Below are 20,993 nucleotides of genomic sequence, written 5' to 3'. Positions count from 1 at the left end.
CGCAAGGAGGAATGCGCGCGCCGCTTCCGCGAGCCTCCCGCTGCTCCGCAGCGTGCGCATGCGCGGCCGGAAGTCGGGCGGCCCTCACGGCAGACCCGCGCGGCTGGACTCACAAATAGGTGTGCGCATGCGCGGCGCCCTTCCGAAGGAGCCGAGCTGAGCGGTGAGCCGCTACGTCCCGCGGAGCCTCGGCGAGGAATCCCAGTCCCCCCCGCTCCCTTCTGCTCCAAAGCTTTGGTGGCGAGGGAGGTTTCTCCTTTTGAGCAACAGAAGTTCTCATGAAAGTACGAGAACTCGTGTTTCAGAGATGAAAATGCCTTGAAATGCCAGAAATACACTGCAGGGTATTGTGAATTACAGCAGGAGCAGCAGCTGGGGGGCATTCCCAGTGCCAAAAGGGGCTGCAGGGATCTGCCAAAGTTAGGCTCACTCTGCTGCCTGGCTTTGTGCTCCTTAGCTATAATTATTTGGGTCCTGCAACAGTTGTGGTGGTTAATCAGGTTTGCTGGCTCAGTAAGAACTGAAATAACAGAGTAATCCGATTTCTTTCCCTTTTGCATCAGTGGAACTCCACACATCAGCAGAACAGTCACCTGGCACCCACACTGGTGTTTGTCCCAGTTCTTCTTCCTGTGTTTTCCTTCTTCCAGGCCAATCAGTTTATTGAGAAGGTCTCTGTAAGTCAGAATATGCACGTAATGTTTACAAAACACAAGACCTTAATTAGAAATATATTTTAATTTATGCTAAGCAATAATACAAAATAATTGAGCTTGTAAAAGTCCACCGTGCTGATGAAACCATTTGAAAGACAGTGGGACTTGATTCCGCCCAGGAGTCAAGAGTAAGTGTCCACACTCTTTTTGAAAACAAACAAAAAAACCAAACAGGTTGACATTTCTGCTAAAAAATAGAAACACGTACGGAATTCCCAAATCAGGGAGAAGAATCTGGAAGAAACAAATATTTGAGCCACCAAGAAAAGATTTTTCAAATTCTTGTGCACTCACAATGCAGGCATTCTTATCAAACCAAGAGGACTGCAATGACCTCCAGTACACTGGAGTGTATGACAGTGCTGGAGCTCCCTTTATCCACTGCTCAGCCCGGGAGCTGGATTGGTACAGAGGGCAGAGAAACAAAGTTCTCAGATTTTTCCACTCATTTGGAGGGGTTGAGGGTCACCTTTAGTACTGGAAGCTGCGTTTGGTCTGAATGTCGTCAAGAATTTGCTGTAATTCCTCATCTTCAAATCGGCCCTCCAGGCTGCAAGGTAAGAACAACAAGGATGCATTAAAGCTTTTAGAACCGCTCCCTTCTGAATTCATTTCAGACACCCATGCAGAGCCTCCTATTTAAGTGGCAGAACTCCATCATTTCCAGAACTTCCTGCACAATGATTTCAAGTCATTGTAATCATAGAATCATAAAATCACTCCAGTTGGAAAAGACCTTAAAAATAATCGAGACCAACCATGACCTAACCATACTACCCTAACTCTAACAACCATCTGCTAAATCATGGCCCTGAGCAAAATCATGGCCCTGAGCAATCAGGAAGCAATCAAAAGGGCAACCCAGGTGTAGGCTTAACCAGACCCCTTGGCCTCATACTCATAAGCCAGTCCAGACTCGCTATGAAGAATGTGATAAAACAGGCTCAAGTTGCACTAATGGAGGTTTAGGTTAGAAATAATTTCTTCACAGAAAGGGTGGTTAGGTATTGGAACAGGCTGCCCAGGGAAGTGGGGTCACTTTTTTGTGGAGGTATTCAAGAAACGTGTTTACAACTTACAAGATTTTATGATTCTATGAAATCTTAGCATACAAGGAAAAAACTGTACTTCAGATGGGTGTCTCATTCCTCATCTATCTCAGGGCATGAGGTAACAAATCAAGAGATGATACTGGAAGATCTCTCTGCCCCATCTGTACATTATTCACCCAGCGGTTCATAGGGACACTCTGTTGTTTGCTCCAACAATAACAACGGAAAAAAAAAACAACAAACACAGCTGGGAACTCCAGTTTAAGCCATTGCCCAGAGATGTGGTGGAAGCCCCACTTCTAGAGACATTGAAGGCCAGGCTGGGCCAGGCTCCAAGCAATCTGATCCAGCTGTGGATGTACCTCTTTATTGCAGGGGAGTTGGAGCAGATCACCTTCAAAGATCACTTCCAACTCTACAATTCTATCACTCTTGATCCATTAAATGTTATCTGATGTGCATTAGGAATACTTGGATTGCTTCACTGTCAGACCAGTGGGTAAGTAAAGAAAAACCAAAATGGAAAGTTTTCTTATCAAAAGAGTTGGATTGTGGAGAAGGTGTCTGTCCACAGCTAGCTTTAGAGCACAGGAAAGTACACAACACTCTTTTCGGTACATACACATGCTCACCTAGGAATCAAAGCTTTGGCTTCCTCAGCAGTCTCAGGACACAAGTTGGCCAAACACGCCAATTCAAATTTATGGAGCTTTTTTTGGAGCAGCAAGCTGTAAGGAAAGACAACAACTTGGTGAAATTGCAAGCAAGATTGATAAGCAAAGGAACAACAAACCAAACAGATAACATACAACTCTCTCTTTTACTCTGCTTCTTGACACTGCATTCAAGTTTTTTGAAGGAAGAAATGCCTATTACTTGATTAGGTACTATTGATTAGGTAAAAACAAAGCCACAGCTGTGGGAAGACCCCAGAATTACACTACAAATAGCCTAGAAAACCCTCCTGCTCACTGAAATATGCTGTCTTTTAAACAAGGAAAGCTCAGCAGGCCCAACTGAGACTGGGCACAGTGCTCCTCAAAACACAGCGATCAAATTTCTTGCTTCTCCAGAAAGACAAGATTCAGAGCTACAGCGGTCCAAATCAGGAAACGTCATAAACGTCACTTCCATAAAACAACACCAGCTTTGCACATCAAATTCCTAAACCTTCCACCCACCTACGAACACTGGCGATGGTCTCGCGGTTTTTGAAGCGGCTGAAGCGCGCTGTGTAATTCAGAGTTTTCATGAAGACTTCTGACAGCTCCTGCTCATCTTCCGCGCTCTCATTCTGTTGCTTCCGATGCTCAAGAAGCATGTGGACTTCTGAATTCAGCAGAGTTTCTGCAGTTTCGAATTCTACGTTTGAACAAGCAAACATCAGCATTGAAAGAAGTAAAGCATGGATAAAAAAGTCCACTTATAGGTGATGTGTGTGTGACTGAGCTTTGGGAAATAACAACAGCACAGTGTGGTTCGCTGCCCTTTCACCAAGGACTGGGCAGAATTCCACACTGAAAACAGATAAAAATTACACCATTCTGAGCAGCCATCCAACCCACTTCTCTGCTTGACAACACTTTTTACATTTGCAGCCTCAAATTTCTGGCTTTCTGACATATTTTTTATCAGAGAGTGGTCAGGTACTGGGATGGCTGCCCAGGGAGGTGGCAGAGTCGCCGTCCCTGGCAGTGTTCAAGAGGCACCTGGATGAGGAGATGCAAGATCTGGTTTAGTGCTTGTGGTACCAATGGTGATGGGAAGACGGTTGGACTAGATGATCTTGCAGGTCGTTTCCAACCTTACGATTCTATAACTCTATGATCCTATATTTTTGCAATGTTTTCTTCACATAGTTTTGGCTGAACTTAAGCAATGCATGATTGATTCTAAGAAGAAAATATTTAGCCACGTAGCATCCATCCACGGGTGATACCCACAGTACTGGAAGACCTCCGACGTGTTCTTAAAGCAAACTGAACATGCTAAGACAGGCCTCGTGTGCTCAAAATAGCGGCAGACTGCTGGAACTGGGCTCTATCACAAACCCAGGAGCCCTTCAGCACTTGTTTTTAAAGCTCCAGTTTTGTTTTGTTTTCAGCAGAATAATTATTCAGCCTGTTAGCGTGCTGAGGTCTCACTCAGGCTCCAGGCAGCCAGCGATATTGTAATATCGTAAAAAAATGTGGATCAAAACTACAAGTTATATCAACGCTAAGAACCTGCAGCTGTAACCGGCCGCTTAGAATTGGGCCCCGGGCCCTCCCGCCGCGCACCTTTGGGGAAGACGAGCTGCGAGGCGTCCTCCTCCACATCTGCAGTCCTCGGGTCGCTGCCACCCGCCGCCATTGCCTCACCCGGAAGTGAAAGACGCGGCGCCCGGAAGCGGAAGGCCCGGCCCCCGGAAGTGCAGGGCATTGACACCCGGTGCCCGCGAGGGGGAGCTGCGCTGACAGGAGCGGGTGGGCGGGAACGCTGCGTGTGTGGGAGGGCAGCCGGTTGTGGGAGAGCGAGGGCTTTTAGGCCCGAAGGCTTACAAACGCACAAACCGATGAACCCCGATCCAAGAGAGCATCTGCTCCCTCCAGGGGGACCGCTGAGGGAAAGCACGCTGTGCTTTCACACTGACAAAGCCAAAGGAAGAGTTGCTATGCTCACACAGTCACACAGGCAGTAAGTGGGAGTTGCAGGTGCACCTCCCAGGTGGACAAGAGGGCCGACGGTATCCTGGCCTGCATTAGAAATAGTGTGGCCAGCAGGAGCAGGGAGGTGATCATCCCCTGTACTCAGCTCTGCTAAGGCTGCACCTTGAGTACTGTGCTCAGTTGTGGGCCCCTCACTACGAGAAAGACATTGAGGCCCTGGAGCGTGTCCAGAGAAGGGCAACGAAACTGGTGAGGGGTCTGGAGCACAAATCTTATGAGGAGCGGCTGAGGGAGCTGGGATTGTTTAGTTTGGAGAAGGGGAGACCTCATTGCACTCTACAACTTCCTGAAGGGAGGTTGTGATGAGGAGGGGTTTGGCCTCTTCTCCCAGGCAACAAACAGGACCTGAGGAAATGGTTGCAAGCTGTACCAGAGAAGGTTTAGGTTAGACATAAGGAAGACCTTTTTCTCTCAGAGGGTGGTCAGGTACTGGAATGGCTGCCCAGGGAGGTGGTGGAATCACTGTCCCTGGCAGTATTCAAGAGGCATCTGGATGAGGAGCTGCGAGATCTGGTTTAGTGCTTGTGGGAGCAATGGGAGAACATCTGTCTCACCGTAGTAAATACATGGAAGTTTGGTGGGAAGGAGCATGGATAACAATAGCAGCACGCTCTGGAAGGAAATTTACCTTCTTTGGGCTACCCAGGAGTAGTCTGTAGATCCCTAAAAGCTTCAGGCAGGCTGGAAATGTCTGGCTTCCTCCTGACGCTGTTGGAGAAAGGTCAGGAAAGTACTGTGTGGTAGTACTTTCCCTGGAGAATGCATACGAAAGTGCCCAACCAGCTTAAGACTTACAGTAATCATCTTAGCAGACTGTTCAATGTCATCCTGTGCCCTTAAAGAAATGCAGAAATAGATGGCTGGAGGATTTACTGTGAGGCCACTCCTGCTCTCCTGAACTCACATCTGTGCCAGCTGCAGTGCTTCCTGTGCCCTGGGGGAGGGGCACAGCCAGTGTGAGCTCAACCGGGAGCTCCAGAATCAGATCTTAGCTCCTTAACGGTTGTTAACTCTGTATGAGCATTGGAGAGAAGCTAACTGAAAGCTAATTAGCTAAGTGGTACAAACAGACATTCAGGAAGATAGCGTGGAAATATCTCAGAACACGTAGTGAATGAGGCTATTTCAATTATGTTTACAAGAAAACAAGGAAATCCATGCCAGATTGATGAGAGAAGCCTTTTAAAATCATTTAGCATCCCAATGGCTTCTCACATAACCCGTCTCCTCAGAACATAATGATCTTCAAACAGTCTAAGCTTGCAGTCGCAGTTACAAATTTAACTTTTGTTGTCCCCCAGTGATCTCTCCTACTTAAGTGCATGAAAACTGAAACGATTCAGGGAAAGCCACATGCCTGCAAGAGTGGCTGTGGTGGTGGGTAATAGCTCACTGTCACTGCTGTTTGGTTTTGGTCTCAGGTTTTAGACATGAGCCTATTGTTGCATAGTCTAGGGCAGAAAGTATTGACCATTGCAGAGTTTGGGACATTGGTGGTTTGTTAGATAGACCCACTACAGCAATTTCTTCCTTCCCTCAGTTTGAAAACAGACCCACTAACAGCTGACTGCATGAACACAGCTATTCACACACACAAAGCAAAACAACAAAAAACCAAAACACCTTTAGCTAAACATCTGTGTAGAAAATTGTAGGGACATCTAATAACAAATACGTTCCATTATCAGTGCCGATGTATTTTGTGATGTCTTTCCTTCCAACTCACCAGCACATCAGGCCTTTTCTTCCTAGCAGCTCCAAAGCTTTGTAGCAGTGATTATTTACCAAGTGTGCATGTCAGTGACTGACTTTTTTTTAGAAAGCAGGTTTTGACCGGAGGTAATAAGATCAGAACACTGAGACCTTAATCTCTTCTCATTGTCAGCAACATTTCTAACGTGCTACATCAAAATCCATGAGCAAAATCCACGCTTAGAAAAATTGGTGTCAAAATAGCCATTATTGCACAAGATTTACATGTTTTTTTAATGCGTTCTTGAAGTATAAATATCCAAAGTTTTCATATAATCTCACTTTCATTTATCGATTCCTTTTAAAATCGGATAATAAAAATACAATGAATGAACATAAGAGCAATACAAAATTATATTCATACCCCAGAAGGATAACCATCTGAATGCAAAAGTGGCTTTGACAGAAGGTTGATTTTTTTAAAATACATATATGATACCATGCTCTGCACTGGTTGTGCTGTATATAATTCAGTTTGAGAGCAATACTCAGCACGCATATGGGTCAGCGTGCATATGAATGACATTGAGTAAGTAATGTGTTCTGGCTTTAATTGCTGTCTTTGAGACACAGCATTCCTCAATCATAATTAGATACACTTCTTCATATAAACTTGGTTCAAAAATAAATTTGTATTTTCAGCTAGGAATAAAAAGGCTCAAGTGTTATTCAGCTGAAATATCTTGTAGAGATTTCTCCCAGGCGTTCTGTCATTTGTTTTTAGAGTTTTTATCTAAATGCCTCATTAATTGTCTTTTTTTTTTTTCCCAAGCAGAAGTAAAACCAGAAGGAAGCACTTTTTGGAGAACAATCCTGGTATTCCAACGCTGAGCTTGGATGGACCTATTTCAGCACTTCCTTCTGCCTGAGCTCACCTCCACTGAGGGTTCCTGCGGCCATGGAAGCAACGTGCAGACAAGAATCTCTGATGGGAGACACCGGCCAAAGATTTTCACAACTGCTTCAGTGTGAAACCAAAAGAAAATTAAGTAAGGAAAAACATATATACCATAAAATGATACAGAAATAGATCAGTGTACTCTAGTTAAAAAAGCAGCTGAGAAAGTACAACCGATAGCTTATCAGGGCACATAACAGCAGCAGTTGCTGGCTTTGTGTTTGACATCAGGATGTACAAATCACTTGTAGTTCATTGTAGCTACAGACTCCTTAACTCACTCCTCACAGAACGTAAGGGACTTATAAAAAATAAATTCTTGCATTATCTTAAATCTTCCAAGGAAATGTAATTGTTAAGTGCATACTTTGGAGTTGCCCTAAAACAAGCAAGCTTCTTGGGCATATTCAACTCAGAACTGCTCTCCCTCTTCAGGTATATAGTTTATTGATTTCTTTTTTCCTCTTATACTCATTCCTCCCTGATACCAGGGCTGCAGCTCCTGAGAACCACCAGTGTGAAACACAGGACCTTGAACTACACATCTGCCATACATCAGTCAGCAGTGGTAGCCTGTAAACATACAGAAAAATATTTAAACCAGAGGTAAGCAAAAAGCCAAAAGATGTCTTTGTTTGTACACAATCGATCCTGTCCCAAAGCAATCATTTCCATATGTAGTAAGAATCTAGAAATATGCTTTCCTTTTTCCCAAAATAAAGTTTGTTTATATTTAAGATCACTTGAGGACCTGTAAAGTACATCTTTTTCTTTAATTCATTTTAAAAGACAAAAACCAAAGAACTCTTAGGGTACTGTAATCCATGATTTTTAGTGTGCTACAGAATTCAACATCCATGGTTCTATGTTCCACCATCAGGACAACTAATGGAGTTCTCATCAAGTCAGTGTTATTTTGGAATGCAGAGTCTTTGCTGTATCGCTATTAGCAGAATAATTTTAGTACTTGTGTTTAATTTTCCTACCATTTTCTCCTCACTTCTCCTAGCAAGCCTGTCCTTATGTTTCCAGACAGCTATGATAGCAGTTTGGCAACCAGGGGAGTTGCCAAACATGTAATAGGCTTGGTATTTATACAGACAGTCCTTTGTAGATGAGAAAGATTTTATCATGTCCCATAAATGCTGTAAGAAACTGTATAAAGAGGACAATACCAACATTTTTTTTTCCATTATGATTTATTCTCTACAATACTTCATTAGAGGATAGAGTTCAATTATTTACACTCAGAAGTTATTATGTAGGTAGGAGGCAACCAAGTGTAATACAAAGAATTGGTCTGACATCTGCACTGAAGGTCAAAAGAGGTCTCCTGCTTTAAGGAAATAAATTAACCCCAAAATAACTCAAAACAAAATGACATGTAGTTTCCAGAATACAAACAGAAAACAGCACTAATAGTCAGTGAAGACTGCAGATGTAGGTTAATGTACTATGAAAACAAATTATCCTGTGCAAAGGTTAAAACGATCTCTTAGATTTCTTACAGAATTTGTTTTTATTTCTTATAAATTGTAGATATGTGATATTTTGACCATAAAACCTTCCCAGACTGAAGTGATCTCAGTTGAGATTGACTATTAAACATGAAAAGAAGTAGTTTAAGAACCTCACAGCGGAAACATTCCAACACTGACAGACTCCAGTGATCAAAGACATTCTCCTGTATTTGCTGTAAAACAAAGACAATTCATACTTGCAGTGAGATCTCAGCTGTGGTTGTCATGAGAATAAGCCCTTCTAGACCAAAAGGCACTTGCTTCTAAGGATGAGTTAAATCCAGATCAAACCAGGTGACAATTGCTTTAGAGGGAGTAGTTCTAAACTGCTGTCCCCAAAAAGTAACCACAGAAAAAATACTGAATCACTGATTTCTGTTACCTCCATCTGGAGGGCAAATCAAAGTGCATTTTGTTTCTAGTTCTCTCCTTTCATCCTTATGCATAGCTGCCACGTAATGATCTAGAAATGGGATTATTTCCTGAGACCACCTGTCCTTTTCATACGTTTTTCTGAGCTAATTTCACTAAATCAACACACTTTTCAACTGATTTCATAGCTGGACCCTTATGGGACTAAAGCTGAGAGGGCCTGTTTCTAACACAGCAGACCAGTTGTTCTGATTTGCTAGCTTCTCTTCTCACTGCAGCAAGACAAGAACACAGTACATATTTAGAGGCTTTTTTGTTGCTGTTTTTTTAATCCAGACTGAACAGGGAAATGGAAGCGGGAGAGGATAAGGCTTCCCCAGTGCCAAACCACCTAGCCCTCTTCAAGCTTATTCAACCACGTCACTCAACCTGAAAATTCTGTTCTTTAAAAAAGGACAGCTAACCTTCCCCACTCCACCCCTTCGTCATCCCCTATTCCAATAAAATGAAATCAGGAAAACACTGTACACTGGTGAAGACGCAGAACAGGGCAGATGCTTGAAAAAGAAAGAAGAGTTGAGAAGCCTGGCACTATATGCCTGCATGACCAGTCTCAATGAGCGTGCTCAGGGGTGAAGTTTTAGCACCATTTTTTTTGCTCTTTTTAAACCTTTATGAAATTAAATTCTAACATAGAACACTTGAACAGTAATGAGTGTAGCCCTATGTATCATACTGTTTGACAGCTGAACGGTGAATGGTGTTGTCCAGAGCTGACCCCGTCCTCCCTCATCACTCCAGGGCACCTGGGAGAGTAATTACAAACTCCTCGATTTATTCTCAGCAGCAGGAAATGGCAAAACAATCCCTTCATCTTCAATTGCTCTTCAACAGCATCACAAGGGAAAAGCGGCAATTTATAAAAACGACCCAGTACAGGAGGAAAGCTGGGTCAATATTGCACAGTTATCCAGAACAGGGCTCCCTCCTTTCCCTCACATCTCTCTCCTCCAGCAGCAGGACAGGACACCACTGTGAAGCAAAACCACCCAGGCCTGTTTTCTTCTCTAGGACCAGAAAGAGCAGCAGCACACAGTCCTGAGCTTCCTACCAGCCGTATTCCCTGCCTTGCCAGGGGAGAATTTCAGACTCAGAACACCAGCCAATTTTAAAAGCCATTATTACCACACACAAGCAAACTCTAAAGGTACGTGTGACCAAATAGCCACCGCTCTGCTATACACTTGTATTTTCTTTCCTGATCATTGCTGACCCTCCAGAAATGTTTCCGAATTGTTGGAATTCCAGTAACCTCGTTGACAGGGTGTCCATTAACAACACTGCCAGACAACTGGAGAACACATCTTCCTCTTAGAACAGAGTATTTCTTGCAGTCAATGACAGGAGAAGAAATACAGAGTGCACGTGAGTGTCATAAAGTTTAGGTAATATGGGTTTCCCCACTCGTTGCCTTGATGTGGTAATGAAAGAGCTGTACAATGTATGACCAGCGAAACTACACAGCTTCATACAACAGGCCCACCGCAGACCAGAATACTGACCAATCTCAAGATTGATAGTCACACTAGAGAAAGTGGCTGTCCTATGAAAAGGAAGGTCCCCAAGACAGTTTTCTAAAGAAGTTTCAGTCACTTGTCTCCCTTGTATGACTACAGTCTATTCCCTGCCAACCCCTTCCCACCCCCAGTCAGGCTCTCTTAGAAATTCTTGACACAAAACAGGGTAGTAACAGCAAAGACTGTCCAGGTTACCTTGTCCTTCATGTACACAGCATGACAATTTGCACTCCTACAGGCAAAACTGCATTCTATTTCATAGCAGGCTACATTACAAAGCACCACCTAAAAAACCCAGCGAACTGTAAACCAAAAGGAGTTCTAGGGAATCCATCTACAGCGGGATCTGAGAATTAGAGCCTTCTAGGGCTTACTTAAATAACAGATTCATCCGCAATACCACCCAAAGGATTTTCACATCTTTAAATGCTTTCTGTCTGTGAGGATGGGGTGCTACCCAGCTGTTCAACCCTCTCTGTATTGTAACGTCCACCTGTGATGCGTGGGGACAGCAATCAGCTCTTGGTACACAACAGATACCAGAGGTTAAAAAAATTAAAAAGAACCTAAAAAATGTTTTATTGGACTCCGTTGCCCAGGCTGCCAGGGGAATGCTCCTACTTGATCTGGGGGGCTTCCATAATGAACAACTCAAGCTTCCAGAGTGTCGGTAACACGCGCAAACAGATCGCTCTGAAGTGGCACTTTCACTCCTAGAGGTCTTCTGCACCTCACGACAGTTCGTAGGCATGGAGCTCCAATCCAACTAAATCCCCATTTGGAGGGAAGGCTGAGATAAGGCTTGGGCCCCTGAAGTTCTGTCACGCTCTCCTCCTCCCCCCAGGTCAGCTGGAAGGCAGACTTGGCAACGGAAGCTAGCATCATAAAATGGTGCAGTAATAGAAGTAACTGGACCAGGAAGAAGAGGCGTCTGCCCCGATGATGTCGTAGCCATTGGCAGCAACTGGGGGGTGGGACTGGTCATGCAGCCGTGTGTCAGGAGTAATGATTGTAGAGGGGAGGGGCATGAAGAGTGCCATTCTGGAAACAATGCTGACGAGAGGCCATGTATTCCGCATAACTGATTGTCACCTTCTCACTGCGGTACCTGTGGAAACAGCATCAGAATAAAAAATGGAAAGAGATCATGCCGTGTGGATTAAATGCGTTCGTCCCACGTCACCTTTTGGATCATCCCCAACAATGAGGAGACACCCCCTCGCTTCAACAGCTACTTTGTTTTCCATCACCTTATGCAATAGCCTGGATAAACTTTACAAGCTTTATTTAGCTTTAGTGTGCCAAAAGTTGAGCCCTGTTGAAGATAATCATAACAAAGAGGACTCCTGAAGTGGCATACAGGAAACAAATGATCAGCTTGTATTCTTTTTTATCTACTTCCTGCGGAGAAAAAAAATGGGGGCATGAAAAATTTGCTGGAAGCAAAGACTCAAAGTTTCAGAGACTAAACTAGCAGTATTCAAGTATTATTTACTTCTTGGCTGACGTTCATACTTGAAAAGCTAGTGAAAGCAGAGTTGGGTAAAAGGAGATGTACTATAGGGTACGTGTCACTCAGTCCATGCTGTACTATCAGAATTCACAAAATGTGAAGTCCCTTCTGAGAGACCCAGAGGCACTTCCAAGCACACTGCACGAAAGAACTTCAAAGCAGCTGTGAATTATACTGAGTCGCTTCCTCCTGGATGCACCTCCTACTGCTTACACCACCTTCTAATGAAAAATTTCATCCTGTCCTCTCATTAAAAGACAAAACAAAAGAGCCTGAAACCTACCCACTTCTTTTCTCCAGAGGTGAGTAACAACAAGACAAATTACTGTGTTTCTACACAAAACCTGAACGTCCAAATTTTTGTTAACAAAGGGAGTTGAAAACAACAGCTGGGAGTGTAGAAAAACAAGCAAACTCCAAAAATCCAAAATGCCAAATGTGAGCATGGTTTGGCTGGAAGACAGCTATCACCTCCAAACAGCTATACCCTCCACTGATCAGCGTGTTGAGAAAAGGAAGTCTGTTGTGAAAATACAGAAGAATCAACCTTTTAATAAACTTGCAGTGTTCTGCTTCTTTTGATCTCATGACTGCATTAAAAAGTAGTGAGAGCTTTCTCAAAATTCTAACCTCAATCCTGCACAGACTGAAGACGTTACGCTTCATCCCATATACATTATCTGCCTAACACGTAGAATTGGTGATTTTGTTTTTCAGCCTCTACCTACTACCTGACAGAAGCCTGAAGACATACACCTGGCACAAATAAATTGAATCATCCACAAAACACCATAAAATAAATCTCAGAGGCAACAAATACATCACCTTACCTGGTGAGTTTAATCGTTTTCCTAAAGTCATTGGTAATCGGAGCCTTAAAGCCACCTTTCCTGAGTAAGGAGTCTATGGTCTGGATCTGATCCCAGTCTAATGAAAAAGAAAAACAAGGGATATTTTTCAACATAAAAATGATGTCTGAAGAAAAGAGGAGATGCATTAAAAGGCCGCTAGAGAAGCAAACAACTAAACAGGAAATTCTGAACTTTAGAAATGCCAGTGCCAAACTGGGCATACACGATCTTATGCATGCACATTACCTGCACATGCCAACCCCTTTTAACTCATATTTGAACTGCAGTGGTCTATAAAAACAATAATCCCATTTTTTCCATATGACCTCTCTTCTTACAAAGGTCCGTGCCTTGCCTCTGTTGCAGAGACGCCAGACTGTTTTATCACGTGCCACTCAGTTTTAGCTCTTAAGACTTAAAGTAAGGTAATACTTAGCTTTACACAGACAAATTGGGATCAGCCTGATGCTCTAGTGATAGCACAGTGCACTGCTATGTGAGAGATCAGAGTTAAAATTCCTACCTTAGTCTTTTGCCCCAGAGCCAGGAGGATGCGACCACTCCACTCTGCTAGGTGGAGGAAAGGAGGCAATATTTTGAGCAGTTACCATGGTGACCACTACTATATTTGAGTGGGAAGTGTGCTCCAGAGGGGCCCTGTTTCCTGCCCTCATCTGGAGGATGCTACTTTAGCAACAATGAGGAGGAAAGGAACTCTCCTGTTGGTACTGTGCAGTCTGCAGTTATCCTAGTTGGTGGAAGAAACATAGAAGAGGAAAGATGCAATGCTAAATGAAGCTGGAAGTTCCATATTTTGAGATCCTCTATTTCTTAAGCCCTAAAACATTTTTTTTTTTTTACACTAAGATAAAACTGTGCACAGATGTGGGATGAGAGAAAGGCCAGATGAAAACCCAACAGCAGCTGTATCAGGTGTCAGTTATCCAGATTAAGTCTGGTGGATCCAAGGCACCACTATGAGGAAAGCATCGCAATCCAAACCCAAAATCCACAGATTTATGTTACCCAATTCTGTGACACAGCATACTGACATGTTTAGCTGTCATCTCAAACCCACCTTGTTCCTTAGCAACCTCAGGTAAATACGTGGCTGTGCGTTTGACACCTTTCTCATTGATGAACTCTATTCTGATCCCATGGATCCCAACCTATAGATGGAAATGAATAGCCAAATAAGAGGTGTTTGCTACCACTAAGTTAATGATTGATTTATCATTCATGCAACACCGTGCATTTCTCTGCCACTGGCCTCCCTGCCACCTCTCCAAAAGAAAGTCTTCTTAGAAGTCTGACAGTTTGCCATCTCCCACACTGGTCCAGCAAGACAAGAATCTAACAGAGATTCATATCTAAGCTAGCCCACAAAGTCTATTTAATATTCCTTGAGCTAAGCATACCTCTATGTAAAATGTCGTAAACGTTTCTTATATGTTAGGTTTTAATTATCTTTTATTCCTGATTTCTTGTACAGCATCAAAGCACTTCCCAGGCTTTTACATATATATATATATATATATATATATATATATATACACACACACACACACACACACACACTACTAAACCTACTTCCTATTGGACCAAATTCCATAAAATACTTTCTTTGCCACTTGTACTGCCATTCAGATCCCCTCCCAAAGACTATCATACTATCAGCCCATCATCCTCCTCCCTTCCAGTTTCCCAGCCACGTTTCTATCCCCAGTTTGGTTTCCCATCCACCCTTGTAACGAAGGAGACACATCACTATGTACTAACCCGAACCCGAACGGAACGAGTGATGCAGAGTTCCAAATGCACCTGTTCTCACCTCCCAGTCCAAGTAGTCACTGGCATCCTCAAAGTTAGTGAGGAGGGAGACAGAGCAGAAGAGTTTGGGCAGCTCCTCGCGAGTCAGGGGTGGAAATCGGCTGTCCTTAAGTGCACTAAGGGAAGAGAAGATATATTGCCTAATCTGAATGTGCAGTGAAACCCTCAGATGCTCAGTTATGCCCTTGTAGATTATACCTCTGTAAAATCTATATATTTTTTTCAATTTGCCACTGCAGATAAAGTGATTTGCATCTATTCATGACACTAGTTACAAGCCTCCTGATGCTGTCTTCCACTTACTGCAAGTGGAGAGAAGTCAGGGGCTACATGACACGTCAAAACTCTTAGTTATATACAGACAGATTCAACGTTAGCTTTAAAATGTTGACCAAAATTCACCTGGTGCAAATCTGTTCCCCTACATCCTGATACATTACCTCCCCCTAAATATCACACAATTCTCATGTTGAATTTGCCGTGAAGCGTATTAAAATTAACTGTGCTAACCCAATAAAATGACTTAACTTTGAATCCTCATACATCCTCAGCAAATTAAACTATTTTCAGGTTTATTTGATTTTCAACATAGTTACCTGGTTAATGTGTATTCCCTGAGTCCTGAGTGAAGGTTCATGGCTGAAAAGGTCCCAATACAGCCACGAAGCCGCTTGTCTCGCCCCGTCTTCCACGTCACAAAGAGTGGGCTGAAAAGGCAAGAAACAAGAAATACTTCACTCTCTAGAGACAGATCTTTCAGGTGAGACAACAGGTACAGAAGAGCATGTATGCACACGCTTCCTTTCTCATCCCCTCTGTAGTAAATCCTACCAGGCATGCCTTCTCAACCTGCGGCCTAGCAATATAAATGAAAAAGACATTTCCAAGTGCAAAATGCATTTTTCCCCACTCCTTTCCAGCACACTTCCTTATCTCCACCAACACCTTCCTTTCTAGACCACACGATTTTCTGATGAGTAAGATCTGACACTACTCATTAAGCTCTATGAGGAACGGCCTCACTTACCAGCATCTGGTAGCCTAGAGGACAACCAAAACTCATACAGGAGATGAAAATTAGATTACTCATTTGTAGCACCTTTGAAAATGAAAGACCTTGAATGGTTTGCATTCTACAAACCATCAATAATTCAGGTTTGCAAGAGAAGTATAAAACCACTGCATTGTTCCAACCCCAAAATGCATTTTCCCCATCTGCTCATAGATTTACAGGCATAACAGTAGATTCTCAAAGTCAGCAGGCTCATTTCAATCTATTAAGCCAACAGCCACAATAAAACCCTCAGAAAACGTGAAATTTTTAACAACAATATTCAAAAGAGCTCTGCAAAGACGTAAACAGATAAAGAAGACAGTGAATACCAGGGGCAAAAAGTTCACTTGTACAGAAGGGAGTGAAATTGCAGACAGCTGGAGACAGAAACAGGAAAGAAAGGATAATGGTGGCTGAAGCTCTACAAAAATGTTGGAACAGCTGGAAAATCGTGCGAGGCAACTGATAACGCTGATCTAATGGTAAAAATAGGGTAACTGAGCTTACTTGTTCACATTACAGAGTATTGAATGCGAGAAGTGGTCACTCAGAAATCAAATGAACCCAAACATAAAGGAGGAAGTTGGTCATCAGTGATACCAAACGTGTGGATTTCTATTGGACTTCATGATGATACGACAGGAAAACACACAGTGTTAAGAAAAGCTTTTTCTGAAATCAAATAGATATTACCAAGAGTTCTAAAACTCAGGTAAAACTCCTGAAGGCAGGACTGATTCTACATCCAAGCAGAAGCAATACATTGCCTCAAATTCTTGAAGCAATGCATTTTTGCAGTAAATGACACAAAAAATATGGAGGGATTGTTTGGATAGCAAAATCAGCATGGAGAGGGGATGATTTCTCAAACACAGGCAAGCTTCTAACGTCTTAAAAATCAGAACCTGTAATGACTTGCAGTGACAAAGCAATGTCCAGTGCTGTTACCTGGAGCAACAAAAGAACCACAAGACCAGATCACAGCACGGACCCAGCATTCAGGATGTAGTTACCAGCTGTGACCAACAGCAGAAATGCCACCCTAAAGAGCAAACAGGCTTTAGGAAGTACTTTGCCCACAGAGGAAATGGAAACATTCTTCAGCAACCACCAGCAACCATCAGCCACCTTGTGGCTCTATGCTCGAGGAGGGGAGTTATTGCTCTCATTTTCCAACAACACTTCAAGGTACTTTCAGGATATCATTCCTCTATTTTCATCCAACCACCATATGTTGAAACAGAAAACAGAGCTAAGGAAATACACGACAAAGCTTACAGTTTAAAAAAAAAAGGACAGTGAGCTTACGGAGGAGATTTCTGAGACGCGTTATTGTCACAAGCTCGGTGAGAATTTAGCTTAATCTAATTAAACTTTTGGAACAATTACTTTGCCCAAACAGAAGAAAAGGAAGGGAGACGATGAAAAGCACTGCTGACAGAATACAAATGTAAATTCCTTCTCTTCTTGGATTCACATCACAGGTTCACATTTCCAATTCACCTCTTTCCACTTTAAAAAAGTTTCCACTGAGCTGTGACACGGCTTTCTACATCTATAATAGAAGAGATATTACCAAGAAGGACAAGATAATTCATCCAGGAGGCCATCGTATTTTAAAAAAATCTCATTTTTAACAGGTTTTGACTGTGGTCATAACAACCAAGGCATAAGCAACGTGTATCATTTCAAACAAGTTGATAAAATTGCACTGTTTTAGTTTTTCACCATATAAAAGACGTTGATTGTTAATGTGAGGAATAAATACTTTTAGCAAATTACAGGCACTGACGACAAGAATTGTTCTACAGCCCATTCCAGAAAAGTGCATTTCCTTTACATCTTAAGAGAAATCTCAATAATCTTTCGCCCACGTTCACCCAAGAGCACGTTCTGATCCTTTGCAGCCATACCCTGATGAGATCAGAGCAGCCACTTCCCTCTGGCCACAGCCTCCTATCCACTGTGCTCTGAGCAGGCTGTGCTGAGTGCAGGGCAGCTCCAGGAACAGGCAGCTACAATGGGAGTTAAAGTAGTAAAACGTGGGTTGTTGGAAGCAGTATGGAGCTCCCCTTACAGAAAGAACTGTAGTAGTAGAGACATCACAATGCATGTATGTTATTTTCTTGCATGGCAACAAGGAACTTGCACGTATAGAACTTCAGAACAGACTGGTTTTGTTCTGAAAACAAAACAAAAGTTCTGAAGTCAAAGAAGTAACCAATTAACTTTTTCAAAATCATCATTTTCTCGGTAAGTTGAATCACAAAGGTAATATTTTCTTCATTTGCTGAGTTAATGCAGAGCTGACTGATTCTTGCAAGCCACGTTTTCTACACCCATCTGCAAATGTCACTGTTAGTGTGTGTACAAGGTGCTGTGCCCCACAGGTACCCGTCAGCACCACCACAACCACCCACGTGTGTACCCTCTCTGGATAACCAGCATTTCCAGCTGATTTCAAACCATAACAGTTACAGTTATGACATCACACTCCTTATTCAGGATCCCAACCATCACAAGCACTGCCTCTGGGGTTGGGGTTCAGCTCCGATAGGTCTGTTGTCTGAGAAGCAGCTCAGGAGAAACCTGGGCAGCTCTGTTCCTTCCATCAACATTCTCCTTCTTGTCTCTCCTGAGGGACTTCTGGATATATCTTTGGTTTTGCTTCGGAGTGTTGATTTAAAGGCCTTCAAAATTATCAGTGCTGGAACACTCCATGAATTTTAACTTCTCAAATGGGGGCTCACAATTCAAACAGCCAACACTTCTGTTGATGAGTTTCACAAGGAGTCTTGTTTCAGAAAAGTGATCTAATGCCAAAATAATGAAGCCATATAAAAATAATCTCCTACTGATTACGGAACAGAATGCCACCACTTTTGCATTTCAAGCAACAAAATAAACAAATATGCTCCTTTTAGAAAACAACAATTAGTTCAGGTATGAGAAACATCAGCAGAAAGATTTCAGTCTGGGGATGCCCTGGAGCTATTCTGTACTCCAATCCAGAGTCTGTCTCCATTCACTTGTTCTTACAACATTAAACAGCTTAGCCTGCAGTAGCATTCAGAGCATGTACCTATAATCCTGCTGGGATAATAACTGCATGGATACACAACCTACATCCACAGTGACAGCCAGTAAGGTGGGGAGATGTTCACTGCAAGGAAAAGTCCTTGACCTCTTTAAGCCGTTGTTCCTTTACATCCGTTTAAAATTCATTAATTTAAATTAAGGCTGGCAACACCTCCCTATTTGATCTGTTGTTCTGAAGGCGGCCCCTTGAGGGGCATCAGAAGTTCGATTTGTCATTGATGTTTTCCACATAATTCTTCATCCAAACATTTTAATGACATTAACACTTCCACACCCACACATTCAACCTTCAGACAAACATTAGGTAAATCTCGGCGAAGCAAAACGCCAGGTAACTTTCAGAAATCCTGCTCCTTGCTTCTTCTCATACCCATCTCCTTTCTTCTTAACCTTGCTATCATCCTTGAAAGTGAACTCCCAATTTCTCCCCATATTGTCCAGCCAGCACCATCTCAATAATTGTCAGACTTCAGTTCCACAGCTTGAAAATGTTTGATTCCCCTCCCTACTAAATCCATTAGCTTGGGTAACAGAACACACCCTTGTGTGTGTCCTTGTCCAATTCCCTCTAGCTCAGCTGCTGTTTTGGGATCAGCCAGAAACTTGCTTCAACTGCTTACTTCACTCTTTTCCCAATCTGCTAGCAGAAGAAAGTCCCTTCCCTCGTCCTCAGTGCCTGGTATCAGAGGCAGAACACTCTTCAAATTAATTACATTATTTTGTTGTTTTCTGTCAACTGTTTAATTCCAGCTTCAGTTGTTTTAGTAGAATTTTATTAAGGCATGGTGTGGTTAATTACTTGCAGAGCAAGAAGCCTTACAACGAAGAGAGCCAACAGCACCAGTGTTATCATGAGTGGATTTGCACTCCTCAATAAAAGCACGGATGGTCTCACACAGACCACGAGCCAAAGAAGCACTGTAACTCCTCACACACCTGCCCGGCTTGCCTCTAAGACTAGGCCTATTCTCACGTGAACGTGGCTTCAGAGCTCCACTCAAATCCACCAACTTCAACAGAATATCTTTACTCTTTCACCCAGCTACAGGGCATCCTTTCTGTGCCTGGTAGGCCGAGCAGATCGTCCCCTTCCTCCCCACACACCAACCCTCCCTCTCCACAGAGGAAACCCAGCCGCCCACCCCAGCACCCTGACCCCATCACAGCATTGAGCGCTGTGTTCTCCACTTTCCTCCCACACACAATTTACTCACTAGGGGTCATTGGTAAATCGAGGAAGTCGTGGCTGAGGGAAACCATAGAGATGACAGTAGAGTACATCGAAGCAGTAGCAGCACATCTCCGCTGTCACCACCAGGTTCTTGGTGCTATTGGCAGTTCCATTGGGCCGAGTAAGCGGGCTCAGAGCTCCTGAAGTGGGATTCATTCGAGTAATTGGGGAATTTCCTGGGCCCAAAGTCAAGTCAGATACGTTCTCCCTTCCATTATTCCCATCTGTGTGCTGGTGGTTCTGAAGAGGACCTGAACTGGAGCCGGGTACAGTTGTGGCCTGATTCCCATGACTGTGCGTTCCGCTCCCGGACAACTTGGGCTTCTTTACCCCACAACAGCCAGCTGCCAGCTTGGGCTCAAGGGGAGGAACACAGCGTCTTTTTCCCATCCTGCTTCAAAACTTGCTGCCTGAAGCACTTGCAGAACCCTGGAAAGGAAGAGGGAAATAAAATAAGCACTACACAAAACAGCTTCTAGTGGAAAACCAACAGCTGCTTCTTTGCTTATCAAAGTTGTCAGCTTTGCTTTTCCAACAAAAAGCAGAAGAAAATCCCTCCAACATGCAACTTGCCCCATGCCTCTAACACAGAGGGAAAACCAGTCCAAGCAAGCAGAATGAGTACTTCTACATGCCAATCAAGAGTACATAGACAAGAGGAAATTGTGCTTCTGAGCCATTGGTACAGTTTGCCAAACACTTTGAAAATAGGCAGCTCATCACAAAAACAAACACCACAACAAAAAACAACCACACTACCAGAACCAGCCTTCCCATAAAGGGAGGGAAGTCGGGAAGAGTGAAAGGGAAAAGAAAAAAA

The 20,993-nt window shown here is 43.2% G+C and overlaps 2 protein-coding genes and 1 long non-coding RNA gene across 4 annotated transcripts; 1 reads left to right on the top strand and 2 right to left on the bottom strand.

The window, feature by feature from the left end:
- Nucleotides 1-718: 718 nt before the first annotated feature.
- POLR2D (RNA polymerase II subunit D) lies at nucleotides 719-4,164 on the bottom strand. The gene is made up of 4 exons (XM_003208947.4): nucleotides 4,048-4,164; nucleotides 2,950-3,130; nucleotides 2,401-2,496; nucleotides 719-1,266 (listed from the first exon to the last, which is right to left on the bottom strand). The coding sequence occupies exons 1-4, from the start codon at nucleotides 4,118-4,120 to the stop codon at nucleotides 1,188-1,190; spliced, it is 429 nt and encodes a 142-aa protein (XP_003208995.1). The 5' UTR covers nucleotides 4,121-4,164; the 3' UTR covers nucleotides 719-1,187.
- Nucleotides 4,153-12,930, top strand: LOC109369478. Of its 2 annotated transcripts, XR_002118578.2 has the most exons (4): nucleotides 4,153-4,233; nucleotides 7,004-7,217; nucleotides 7,618-7,732; nucleotides 12,826-12,930. It is a non-coding gene; the product is annotated as an uncharacterized LOC109369478 (long non-coding RNA). The 2 variants fall into 2 exon arrangements; XR_002118577.1 differs by lacking the exon at nucleotides 12,826-12,930 and having other exon boundaries at nucleotides 7,618-8,212.
- Nucleotides 8,307-20,976, bottom strand: AMMECR1L (AMMECR1 like). The gene is made up of 6 exons (XM_003208946.4): nucleotides 20,157-20,976; nucleotides 15,386-15,496; nucleotides 14,791-14,905; nucleotides 14,038-14,128; nucleotides 12,939-13,035; nucleotides 8,307-11,703 (listed from the first exon to the last, which is right to left on the bottom strand). The coding sequence occupies exons 1-6, from the start codon at nucleotides 20,561-20,563 to the stop codon at nucleotides 11,592-11,594; spliced, it is 933 nt and encodes a 310-aa protein (XP_003208994.1). The 5' UTR covers nucleotides 20,564-20,976; the 3' UTR covers nucleotides 8,307-11,591.
- Between the last annotated feature and the right edge of the window lie 17 nt (nucleotides 20,977-20,993).

The sequence above is a fragment of the Meleagris gallopavo genome, chromosome 11 (assembly GCF_000146605.3).
Source record: "Meleagris gallopavo isolate NT-WF06-2002-E0010 breed Aviagen turkey brand Nicholas breeding stock chromosome 11, Turkey_5.1, whole genome shotgun sequence".
In the NCBI taxonomy this organism is placed as follows: domain Eukaryota; kingdom Metazoa; phylum Chordata; class Aves; order Galliformes; family Phasianidae; genus Meleagris; species Meleagris gallopavo.
Note: the sequence above shows the minus strand (reverse complement) of the source record. Positions and strands in the feature narration are given on the sequence as shown.